The 13,892-nt window shown below is 34.2% G+C and overlaps 1 protein-coding gene across 1 annotated transcript in view; it reads left to right on the forward strand.

The window, feature by feature from the left end:
• wars2 (tryptophanyl tRNA synthetase 2, mitochondrial) overlaps positions 1–13,892 on the forward strand; it is a 43,013-nt gene that overhangs the window by 26,261 nt on the left and 2,860 nt on the right. Inside the window, exons 3-5 of the mRNA XM_030125842.1 lie at positions 2,343–2,423; positions 6,507–6,589; positions 9,330–9,448. Coding sequence (XP_029981702.1) covers positions 2,343–2,423; positions 6,507–6,589; positions 9,330–9,448 — 283 coding nt within the window. The remainder of the gene's footprint in view (positions 1–2,342; positions 2,424–6,506; positions 6,590–9,329; positions 9,449–13,892) is intronic.

A 13,892-nucleotide genomic window follows, 5' to 3' on the forward strand; every position in this document is an offset into this window, starting at 1 on the left:
ATGCAATAAAATAAAATTGCCTAAATTGTGGAAAAGTCATGTAATTTAACCTTAAGCTTTCGCAAACTCATCATTGTTTTGGTGAAATTTTTAAGATAAAATTGCTGAGATGTGAAGTTTCAGCAGTTTTGAGCAGATTTATTCTAATGGTTGATTGATAAATGAATGTAAACATGTAAGATGAGGAAAAGAGAAACTAGAAATGATTTCTAAATATAGCATGTAAGGATATACTTCAATATACGTGTGAATTTACAGCCTGTAGGAAGTAGAATGTATTTAATTAAATGCTGTGGAATCAGTTATGGGTAGATTTTTTTCCTTTCGTGATCAAACTGACTATAAATTCACATTATAACTCTGATATTTTACAGATGGTGTTTATGGGGTGTTCACCACTTTGCAATCTTTGCCATTTACTCCACTTAAAAGTTATGAATAAAATGTCTTTGAAAAGTTATTGAGCATTTTTTTTAAATTTAGTCTCTAAAACTGTGTGCGAGCTGGTACTTTGTTCAGAATATATTGTCATGTGATCCAGGTGTGTTGGTGGTGGTGGTGCACCTGTCTTTGTAAGGGGAGGGGGACACATGAGGGAGGTGTGCAGAGCAGCAGTGCACCCACCTGCCACTTGGAGGCGCTATACAGGCACCATCACCCTCCACCTCAGCATGTTTATTTCCTGAGTGCTTCTCTGTGGTTGCAGACATTTTTATTACAGGACTAAAAATAGTACAAGGCAGAAACACAGATATAGGCTGGAGGAAGTATTCACATCCTTTATGGAAATACTCGACAACAATAAACCTAAATACTACAAGTTAAACGTCTGCATTCAGGGCATATTTTAATATAAGTATGTAAATATCATCAATAATCTGTTGTTATATGTGATGGTTTTAGATTCATTTCTCTGTTGTGTATGTGTGTGTTACATTTTAATATTGTACATTGAGCTCATTTGAACTACTTTCTATACTGTTGATTTTTAATCTACAGCAAAGGTTCATGTTTGGAGGAGAATTTTAAAAGTAAACTTCATCATTCGTTTCATCACAATCTATAGATGTGTGATTTTCACTGAACAAGAAACACTGAACTGAGAAGAAACTAAAGCTGTCAGACAAATATGTAGTAAAAACATCAAATTTTTGACTCCGATGTAGTGAAGTAGTGAAATTAATTAGCATACAGATACCTCAGATTTGTGTTTCAATACAGTATTTGATGGCATTTTATTACTAAGTGCGTATTATTACTCCAATTAGTTATAAATAGTCTATACAGTACATACAATTCAGATTATATGGCCACATGTTAGGACAGTGGTTCCTAATCTTTTTTGACTTGTGACCCCATTTTAACATCACAAATTTTTGGTGACCCCAGACATTCAAAACTGAGACTTTTTTTTTGTTGCTAAAATTTATTTGTTTTTGAATGTGTAATAGTTTGCCATACTATGTTGCAAAAAATGTTAATTTTAGATGACATTTAGTCTATATAATGTATAATATTGTGGACGGAGGCAGAAAAGCCAGGTGTAGATTACTGCACAAAGTGAGAATCTTATTTTCCTTGGTCAGGATATGTACAGTCAGTCCAGCTTGTATTTACAAGGCTGACAATTAATACTGAACAAACAAGAACTCAAACTATGAATTATGAAAGAGCTGCAGCATCTGAAAACGACCACGATTATTTTGTTATCGCAATTTATGTATTGTGATTGTGTCTCTCAACTCAATATATGTTTTGTTTTCTTTTTTTTTAAGTTTTTTTATTTTTTATCAATTACTAGAAATTTCAGGCGACCCCACATGGGGTCCCGACCTCAGGGTTGAAAAACACTGTGTTAGCATAAAACATAATGTTTAACAAAAGATATTGGTGTTTATGTTAAAAATATAGTGAACAGATTATGTAGTAATTATATATAATAACCACACTTTCAGCTACCCTGTGTTAGTTCTGCATTTGATTTGACTGGAATTTCTGTGTCTACTTTTGGAATTTCAGGGATTTGTTCATTGTCTAGTCTCAGTTTTAATCACAAAAACCTATTTGTTTGCTAATTATAAGAGAAACGTCAACCTGAGAGAACCTAAATATATGAGAACTAATAATTAAACCAAGTTATGGTTATTGTTATACCTCAAATTTAAGCATAAAGTCAGATTATATTAGTGTTGCTGCTGCAGTGAAAGCTGTCCTGTGCTTTAACTGAACCGTTCCATACTGAATTATGATGCGTTGCTGTATGAAACTAAGCCTGTTGCAGGATGTATTCGTGTCTGTTGTGTCATAATGCGTTTGTTGTCGTTCTCCTCTCTCTGTTGCAGGTTTCTGAACACGCTGAACTCTCTTGGATCCTCGGCTGTCTGACCAGCATGCCCCGCCTCCGACACCTACCACAGTGGAAGGTTTTTGTTTCCCTTTTTCTAAACAGTATTTTTTTTTCTATTAAAATGTCAGAGAATTGTTTCAACTGCCAAGAAAAATCTCTCTAAACCCAACGTAAGAGAGATTATTCGTATGTAACCAAATGTACAAAAGCTCTTTAAAAGTATCTTCAAAAATCTTCACAAAAACTACCGTCTGAAATAGAGGGAAGTTTTGCATTTTTGGTTGAAAAATTACATTTAGTCGATTATCAAGATTCATTGCGTATTTTTGGGTAATTAACTACTCATTTAATTTTTACTTGGTCGTATTAGTTTGCAGTGTTTAATCTGTCGTGCCTGGTCAAATAAAGGATAAATAAATGAAAAATAAAAATACAGCTTTATTGGAACATAACTATAGCTATAGATTAATGACTGAAATGTACATTGATTATCACTGAACTGCAGTGACCTAGAATTATTATTTAGGTTTTGTAACATATTGTACAAACTGCAGTAAATATACTGAATCACTCCCCACCCATTCTGCAGCAGATGATTAACATTTGCATTTAATAGGGTTCATAAAATAGCAATTTAATACAAGTCCTTAAAATCTTTTGACAAAGCTTTATTCTTTCATTTTTAGAATCTTCTTAATAATACATAGTCAACATCACCATATATTTCTGTTTTATATGTGTGTCAATAATATTTATCATTTGTGACCACAGAATTTAATTCCAAGCATTAAGTTATTTATGTGATGTGTTATAACTTCATCCTCAGAGTTTTATTCATCCGTGTATCCTGCATTCTTATTTAAATTAGACACAGTTCTATTAAAGACAGTAAATTTAAGTTTTAGTATCCCGTTGAACCATTAAACTGTCATTTGTTAAACTTTAACACACACATAAACAGCCACAGTCACCTTTTACAACTCAACAACTCTGACATATTTGCTTCTATTATTTACTTTTTATCATTTATTATTTATCTGTGTGTAAGTGCTATTCAAAATATCACTGTTCAACCAGTAGTCGTCAAAGATTTAGTTTTTATTTCATTAATAAAAAGACTCATATTAGAAATAACCCATCAAAAAAATAGGGAGCATTGTTGTAATTTAGCTTTTTATTGACTGATAATCCAATCCAATCCAACTTTATTTATAAAGCCCTTTTGAAACAACCCCAGTGGACCAAAGTACTGTACAGAAGACTAAAAGCACAATAAAAATTAATAAAAGCATTAAAAAGCATTAAAATCAAATAAATAAAACAAGTTAAAATGTAAAAACAGAAACAAAATATCAACATTGCACGAGTGTTAAAAGGCCAAGAAGAACAGGTGTGTTTTAAGAAGAGATTTAAAAACAGGCATAAATAAACATCCATTAAATATAAGAGTAATGATCCACTATTTATTTGATTATTTTTTTCAGGGACAGATCAAACATCACTGTAAATGTGCCAGTGTTTTCCAGATGAGTAATTTTCAACTCTATTTACATGGCAGATGTTGAATTAGCCAATAAAACAACAACAAACCAGAATTAAAAGATAAACAGAAGAAAACAAAGACAAATAATATAAGTCTCTTGAATGAGTGAAAGAAGCAGCATTCACAGTACAATACCAACATATGGACAAAGAAGTGATACAAGGCTGTAAAAGTCCAGTCCTGCGATAGAAGCAGTTTAATACCTAAAATGCATCATTTCTCTAGTGCAGGGGTGTCAAACTCATTTTAGTTCAGGGGCCACATTCAGCTAAATTTGATCTGAAGTGGGCCGGACCAGTGAAATAATAATATATAAATAATATCAATTCCAAACTTTTCTCCATGTTTAAGAGCGAAAAAAGTAAATGTACATTAGGAAAAGGTTTCCATCTACAAACTATCCTTTCAAAAGATGTGAATAACATGAACAAACTGAAAAAATAAGTGTAATTTTAACAATATTCTGCCTCAGTGTATCATTGACACATGTACATTATAACTTATAGATCACAGCGGATCTACAAACACACAAAACATTTAGTAACAGGCAGAATATTGTTAAAGTTGCACTTAACTTATCTTAAAGACATTTCAGGTTGTTCATGTTTGTTCAGGTTATTCATATTTTTTGCGAAATTATACTTTGTTTTAGTGTAAATACATGAAAATATTTACATTTACAAAGAGAAAAAATTGGAGTTGTCATTATTTATATGTTATTATGATAGTATTTTACAGATTTGACCCGCTTGAGATTGAATTGGTCTGAATGTGGAACCTGAACTAAAAGGACTGGTCGTATCTTCAGTGTAATTTTTGCATTTCACAAATTCATCCCAAGGGCCGGACCCTTTGGCGGGCCGGATTTGGCCCCCGGGCCACATGTTTGACACCTGTGCTCTAGTTACACCACTACATAACTTCTCATTGGAGCCGCTGTTTCTGAGCCAAGAGTAGTCGTAAAAACCCTATTAATACCAGTAATCCTCCCTGAGGTCCATATAATCTGCATCCAATCTAGATTTGGATGAACTTTATTGATATCCAGGGGGGAAATTCATATACATAGTGACAACACTAAATCCACAGTCACACAAATCATCATATATACTAATAAAGCACATTATAATGCATACATAAAGCAAATAACAGAATCAAAATGTATTCCAAGTGAATCCATCACCAATCTGCACATAAATATCATCATTCTGATAATATGTATCAGGGCTAGACAAAAATGATTATTTTTTTCAGTGTCAATAAATAATAACCAAAAGCATTGTAAATGTGCATTTTTGTTAAATGATGGACAGATGGACAAAGACTGGAGAAACATTTTCAAAAGTCATATATTGTAATGATTGGCAGAGAAGTCAATTAATATCATTAATTCAATATATTCCCTGCCGAATATATGTGTTATTTTGTTATTGTATTATTAGGAAGGAATTCATTGTTGGATTGTTCGGTATATTACATTCAACATATGTGGCTGTACTGTACATTTTGGTGAAACAGCTCCTTCAGCGTCTTTTTTCTTTTTTTTTTTTTTAAGTAAATTAAGTTATTTTTCTTATAAAATGTTAAAGAAAAACTACAATAAATAGAATCATGTGTTTTTCCACTAAAGCCCCAATAGATTTTCATGCATTTTAACAACATTTGTTCTTAAAGCACAAGAAAAAACAACTCCTCCCGCTTATCCAGACCATTTGCAGTGGTTTTAAGATACTTATTGAAGTTTTAGACTTAAACTGCAGAATAGTAATCCAGGTGAGACAAAACTAAAGCTTGTATTTATTAAAAACCTTCTGCTGCAGAGAATCACAAACAGCACCAGGAAATATTTTCAATGGATGTGAAGTTAAATTTAACCCAAACCTTCATCTCCAGTTACCCGTTGTGGTCAAATCTTTGTTGCACCGACAGTATCGTCCGTGGAAGATGAAGGGTATTTATTTCATAGCTAATATTGACGACCCTTCTGCCAATCACTGCAGTCGTAAAAATCACATACAGTATCTTGAAATTATTAGCAAAGTTTTATTGAAGACTGAACCTCCACTCCTCCATCATGTTGATTTAATTATCACCACGTCTGCACTTAACTTGACTATAATAGCTACAAATGAAGATCATGCCTTTTTCCGCTCCCTTTGTATTTTGGCCTATATCCAGCTCCCCTATTGTTGGTTTTAGCATTCTGTTTCTCAATTCCACCTGCCAGCTTTCTCAAAACTCTTCTAATTGCAGTTATTTTCCCAGCCGCATGCAGTTTTAATACACGCTGAGGGAGCCAGCGGTTCTCTGGGCATGTCTGCGTTGCTGCGTTAAAAAACACCTTTGTTTACCGAACAGATGAGTTGATCTCAAACATGGTGGAAAATTTCACATGAACTCATCCATACCCCGTTTATCTGGAAACCGATGAGTCGTAAAAGTGAAAATGGCTGCTTCAGAGAGAAAAGGAGAAGTCACGAGGCTACCTTGAGTCAGTCTTTTCCCCTCGTCGCCTTCGTACTTTAGCTTCTTCTCGGTGTCTGTCTCTCTGCTCCTTTTTTCCCTCTTTCCATTTTTGTGACTTATTGCCTCCTTCCTCTCCTTCGTCCTCTGCAGATGAAGAGCAAACAAAAGAACGAAGGCAGCGTCGGCCTCTACACGTATCCCGTCCTGCAGGCTGCTGATATTCTCCTCTACAAGTGAGAAATCCATGGAAGAAGTGTGTGTGTGTGTGTGTGTGTGTGTGTGTGTGTGTGTGCTGTCCTATAAAACAGGGTTGCATATCTCAGCTCTCAAGTCAGTGGAGCGATGGGTTTATAGTTTTGAAACCATAAGTCATTCAACTCTACTCTTCTATAAGTAGGTCACACGTTCTCTAGTCCATGAAATTGAATTTACAGTATTTTTCGTATTTATTTATTTTGCAGCTAAAGTTGAATCATCAGGACGTACGTGCAAAAAGCGTGGCGTGCAACCACTCACATGTGCAGCCACTCTGTGTTCAAAAGAGTCCAGTCTTTCTGTTTGGAAGCCAAATTGATCTGATTCTTTTTCAGCCCAGTGAAAAGCTGTATCTGTGTCTGAATGGAGTTACATGTGATGATGTAAATGCAGAATCTGGGCGTAACTAGATGAGATACTACAAAATGAATCCAGTGTAGAAACAATTATTCATCAAAATGCTAGCGAGTACAGAGCTGTGCAGTGTCTTACATAACCTTTAGTTTTGCTGTTTTTGCAGGGTTGTAATGAGCGTTTGTATTTATTTCTTAGTCTCCTTCCAACAGATACAACAAAAATGCAGGAAATATGTGCACAGTATGACAATAATCCAGTGGTTCTCAACCTTTTTTGGCTCGTGACCCTTTTTTAACAAACAAAATTTTTGGCAACTCCAGACATTCAAAATGGAGACTTTTTTTTTTTGTTGCTAAAATTAATTTGGTTTTAATCATGTAATAGTTTGCTATACTATGTTGCAAATAAATGTTAATTTTAGACAACATTTAGTCTATATAATGTATATATTGTTATGGACGGAGGCAGAAAAGCCAGGTGTAGATTACTGCACAAAGTGTGAATTTTATTTTCCTTGGTCAGGATATGTACAGTCAGTCCAGCTTGGATTTACAAGGCTGACAATTAATACTGAAAAAAACAATAATTCAAACTATGAATTATGAAAGAACTGCAGCATCTTAAACCGACCACAAGAAAGATAAACAGTACCACAGTGCTTCAGTTTCAGCTTCACAGTTTGTGAATGGTCTCTCTCAAGTCACCATGTATTTTTTCCCAGTAAGTTTTTTTTTTATGTTGTTGTTGTTGTTTTTGTTTTTTAATCATCAATCACTAGAAATTTCAGGTGACCCCCATGTGAATTCCAGGCAACCCCACATGGGGTCCCGACCCCAAAGTTGAAAAACACTGGTTTAGGTGCTTAGATGACTTCATTTATTATTATTTTATTAAATGCTGCTTTTTAATGCTCATATTATAAATACGTTTTATGTCCACTTCTGTTGACCTACTTTAAGGTTGTGAATGGTCATGGGAATTCTATTATTGCATCTTATCAGAATCAGCTTTATTGGCCAAGTATGTGAACACGTATAAAGAATTTGCCTTTGGTTTTTCTTTGCACACGTTTCACCATGAACCCAATCACATTTGAACATAGACCTAATATAGACAAACATTCAAGTAGAGACAAGGACAACAATGGGATGAGATTGACAGTGGATTTGTAATATGTACAGAGTGCAAATTGGAGTTTTATACAGTGAGTGGATATGTACAGTGAGTGCTCATATTATGTTTCTATTGTTTTCATTTAATATATATGAGTATTGAAGTTTGCACCTTCCTAGCTGAGATCCACCTGTCTAAATATGGTTATATTTACACCGATAATAAGCATTCTTGAACACTGAATTATCAGTCATTGAAAGGTCTTGGAACAGACATTTTGTCTGTATTTTGTACTGTAAGAGTAACAAAATAGAAATAAAATTATATTAGTATGATGAATAATCAATAGTAACCTCATCAAATAAGATCTTTTTGGGCTTTTTTTGTAATTATTACTGTAGTGCTAATCAGTGAAACTAAACATCAGGTTTTGCAGTATTTTGTAGCAGCCAAGATACAGATTTCGATCTAAAACAAATTGGATTTACACTTACATTTACATTGCATCACATTCACCCATTTGCAGGGTTCAGTGTCTTGCTCAGCGGCACTTTGACATGTGCATATAAAATGAACCGTGCTGTTTGTAGGTGCTTGAATTGAACTGTCTATATGCATCACTGTCTATAGGCACCATATTTGTATATCTAAAACCACACTTGTCCAAATCTGTATATATTCAAATCCGTATTTATATATTTTTTGCACCACAGTCATATCAACCGTATTTGCACCCTCCTTTTAAACACTTTTTAAACACTTTATTATTCAAATTTATATGACTGTTTGTTTTACGTGTATGTGTATGTTTATGTTTATGTTTCTGTGTATGTTTTTGCTGCTGACAACACTGTGAATTTCCCCATTGTGGGATCAATAAAGGAATATCTTATCTTATCTTATCTTGAATTACTGTAGTTTTTCAAATACATTAGCTATGTATTCAAAAATATTTATGTTTGCCGCATCAAATAGCAAGAATTTAATTTCCTGTGAGGAAGAACAGATGAAAAGCTCATATCTAACACTGTCTGGGTTTCATTAAAGAGGAATCTAATGGATTACTTCCTCCTGGGTGACAGTTGTAAAGTTGCTAAGCTGATGAGAGTAACTCCAAGTGTCTCCAGTTAGCGCTCACATCCTGCTGATTGTGTTTTGACTCTGGTCGTACAGTCGGTTCTGTGCTCTTCTACAGGCAGCTCACGGTGTGTGTTTTTTATTTTTTATTTTTTTGTGGTTGTCACTCAGGTCCACTCACGTCCCGGTTGGAGAGGATCAGGTCCAACATTTAGAGCTGGCTCAGGACCTCGCTCGCATCTTCAACCACCGCTACGGTCACCTGTTTCCTGAACCACGCGCCCTGCTGAGTAAGAACACACACGTTCACATGATGATGCACACACACACACACTAGCTTTCAGCAGATGCAGGCTTAGTGAAGGCAGAACAAAGCAGATTTACACTTGGTATGGTTTGCACAAATTGAATGAATGTTTCTTTGTTGTCTTCATCCCAGACCATCCAGTGTTTTCATATGTACAACAAATATTATATTTTATTTAATGATTTTGCCCTTTTTATGATAATATCAAATATTTGATTACATTTAGTAGCTGATGCAGGTTGATGAAGGGAGTTTGTGTCTATTTCATTATCCAACGTGACCAAGACGGTAAAATGTGGATCTTATGATTGTGTTAAATCATCTCTTTTCATGTCACATCTTTCCAGTCAATCATTCCCTTTATATTTGATCAATGCCACTCACAAGCACATCTGTCCTTAACTTAAATCCTCTTCACTCATAATAAATTCAAGGTTTTATGTTGAATGCAGCAACCTATAGGGGCACTGCCATATTTGCTCAATGCAAATGTCGCAGCCATGACTCGCATACAATAAATTTCCATAAAAAATGATCGTTTTAAGCCTTAGGAATGATACTTTAACATTTCCCATCTGGCAGTGCTGGCCCCATTCCTATGAAATAGATTTAATAAATCTCTGAAATAGATCAACATTTTTGCTGAGTTTAAAACACATGTAACTCAGAGGGACATGTCTGTATTTTTCCTGGTTCTCCAGGTGAATTAAATACTCCCAAATCCTTTGGACCCTGTAATGTTTCATCTAAACTCTTATCTGTATCTGTCAGTGAGAAAGATATTATGTTTAATGATTTCAGAGTATTTTACAGTAGAGAAAAACAGTAAAATATTTCTTTTATGTATTCTGTGTTTTGTGGCTGTACATGAATGAACACAGCAGGATGGGACGAAGGACGATTACAGCCACATGTGAGATATTAAAAATAAATATATATATTTTTTATAGAACAAAGTTAGAATATTATGTTAATAAAGTTGAGAAACAGTCATAGTTGTATGAGAGAAACCTCAAAATGATATCAGAGCTATTGTATCTCACTTGGATTAAAACGGGGAATGCAAGGTTCGACCATGACTTACACTTTAGTTTGTTTCATAGAAGCCAAATACTCTTTTAGACTCAGGTAAAATTGGAATAATATTCACAGATAGAAACTTCTGGGGTCCAGGTGATAATTTTGACAGCTGTATTTTTTCTCCATAAAAATACTAATAAAAGAATGACGTTATTCTTATGATATTGTGACTTCTTATCCAAATATTCTGAATTTATTTTGTAAAATATCTTCTATTCCTCCTCTGTTCGCTGGTGTCTGATGATGACAAAAAGCTGATAAACTGCATTCTACATCAATCATTTGCATGTATTGATAGGGTTAGTGGATGAACAGTTATTAAACAGTGTAGATCAGTAGATTCCTTCGGTCACTGGCGGTTGTTTAGGTCTTTATGAGTTAACGTAACACATGTCCTTGTTGCACCGTCTCATCTTTTCCCATTTTTTTTTCTCTCCACTGTAAAATGCTTTGAAACTCTAGCCTGTTTCCCGCTGTGAAAAAGTGTCCCTCTACATTTGAGACAGAGGAAGAACTAACCAGAAGTAGTTATGGTTTTATTCTGAACTGATCCGCCTATACTCGGTAAAATGAAGTCATCGCTTTACACACACATGGCCAACATGTTCGCAGATCCCATCCCCCAGTCTCATTCTCCTTGATTATCAGTACGATAAAAGCACGACATGAAGTCAGTCATGTGTGCAGCGCAGCTTTGATTAAAGAAATATTTTCTTTCTCTTGTATCTGAATAATAAAGTGATAATAGATTGGAGGGGATGTCCTCGCGGTGACTTCAGGGGAGGGGTTTTGTTTGGGAGCGCATCAGTAGATAGGTGGTCAGCAGGATTTGGCACAGAGTGATGGATCCTCTCTTTTGTTGTTTTGTTGTTGTTTTTTTTCCTTTTTGCCAACCAGAGCTGCCATCATCGTGTTGTCATTAAATCCCAATCAAAGACTTTGTCTTTTTAATTAAAATCAAAAGGAGGAAACAGAACGTGCCACATGAGGGGTTAAAAAAAAGAGGCACGGAGCTTCAAAGATGTTGGAAGGATCAGATTGATAACTAAAACTGGAAAGGAAACTCCCGCAGTGTGTTCATTACCTCACACACAGATTCGCCTGCTTCTCGCTGACACATACAGTACTGTGCAAAAGTCTAACACAACCTTTAATTTTGTAGTTTTTGCAGGGCTGTAATGAGCATATGAATTTATTTTTAAGTTTCTTTTCCACAGAGACAACAACAAAATACAGGAAATATGTGGACTGTATTAAAAACATGCAAAAAAAACAGAACTAAATGGCTCTTACAGGGTTAAGAATGTACTTATTTTGACCTCTGTTTACATGACAAGTAGCCCAAACAATGAGAAACAACTAACACATGGTGAGTGAATCCTGGTGTAAAACAAAAGAAATCAATGCAATAAATGTCATATTGTCTGAATAACAGAGTTAAAGACATGTTACACGCAAATCGTGGTCACATTAACCCTTTGATGCATTAATTATGAGAACCTTAGTTAAGATTTTTTTTCTTGAGTGTTTTTATTCCTCCATAGGCATGAAAAAAACAATGTGATCAAGTTGGGTTTTTTTTCATGGAGTTACAAAAATGTCCATGCATTTAATTTTTGAAGTAAAGAAACGTGTTTTAAAACCCAATATCAGAAATTGATATTAAAACAATGAAATAAAATCTGATGTTTTCTCACATTTTAACATATTCTAATGCTAGTTATTACTCTTTTCATGGGGATAATATGCAAAAAGAAAAAAAAAACAACTTTTTTTCTAATAAATAACAATTGATTTACACTGAAACATGTTACTGCAGATCAGGTTTATCAAGAACAGCAAAGTTACAGTAATAGTATGAATTACAGTGTATGGGATGATGCATAAGCGTCCACTGTGTTGGCTGATATGGAACTAAAACAACGAACTCCATGAATATACAAGAGAACAGCTGGAGAATAACTGTCCACTCTAGTGACCATTATGCATGAAAGGGTTAAATACTATTAAATATTTTGACCTGTAGAAGCTGTTTTTTTCTGAAACTTCTTTTCAGAGCTGTGCATGTTTCCTGTACATCCTGGTTCTATCTTAATACAGAAACTGATGAATACATATGTTTGATCATTATAACATGGCTAAAACAATAAACCTAATGGCCTAAAGACTTTTCTACAGTACTGTAAACACACATTGCACAGTAAAATATTAACCTCTTCCTTTATCACAACCCAAAAGTGTTGTCTTATGCCAAACTGGATTGAAATCCTGTTTATTTCTTTGCCTTTAACAGAGAGCAGGGTTCCTGCAGAGTCTTAAAAAGTCTTAAAAGTCTTGAATTTACAAATCTGCATTCAATACCTTAAAAAATGTCTTTAAAAGGTATTAAATTTGATATTGTAGGTCTTAAGGTATGTTGCCATAAATTTGTTCGCTGTATTGTGTTTAACCCTTTCATGCATAGTGGTCACTATAATGGACAGTTATTCTACAGCTGTTCTATTGTTTATTCATGGGTTTTGTTGTTTTAGTTCCATATCAGCCAACATAGTGGACTCTTATGCATCATCCCAAACACTGCAATTCATACAATTATTGTAACTTTGCTGTTCTTGATAAACCTGATCTGCAGTAACATGTTTTAGTGTAAATCAATTGCTAATTGTTATTAGACTGTAATTAACAGTTTTCTGAAACAAAAAGTTTTTTTTTTTTTTGTTTTTGTTTTTTTTGCATATCCTCCTGAGACCCAGCAATGCATTTTGTCCTCTGTAGGGGACAAAAGTTTGACAGTTTAACTTAAAAAATACTTTCCATTGCAAAGGACAGTCCATTAACAAAATCAATCAATAAATAAAAATAATTTTTAAAATGTATCTGAAAAACTGTTGCATTATGCAGTTTCCAATCAAGACAATTTTTTCATGTAAAAAAAAAAAAAGCTAAAATTGTCATTTTCCTGGGTCTCAGGAGGATATTATCTCCATGAAATTAGTAATAACTAGTGTTAGAGTATGGGAAAAAATGTGAGAAAACATATGATTAGCACTCATTAAAAATGTTTTTATGTCATAGTTTTCACACAGTATATCACTTTCTGATGATGAGTTTTAAATGCACATTTCTTTGCTTCAAAAATTAAATGCATGGTGTCCAGCTGAGTGGACATTTTTGTAACTCCACGAAAAATAGGTTCATATAAAAAAAAAAGAAAATCAATTGCATTGCTTTTTTCATGCCTAAAGAGGAATAAAAACACTCAAGAAAAAATATTGACTGAGGTTCTCATAATTTATGCATGAAAGAGTTAAATGTGTCTGTTAAATATCCAAGCTGCAAAGAAAATA

Source organism: Sphaeramia orbicularis, chromosome 21 (genome assembly GCF_902148855.1).
Source record: "Sphaeramia orbicularis chromosome 21, fSphaOr1.1, whole genome shotgun sequence".
Classification (NCBI taxonomy): Eukaryota; Metazoa; Chordata; class Actinopteri; order Kurtiformes; family Apogonidae; genus Sphaeramia; species Sphaeramia orbicularis.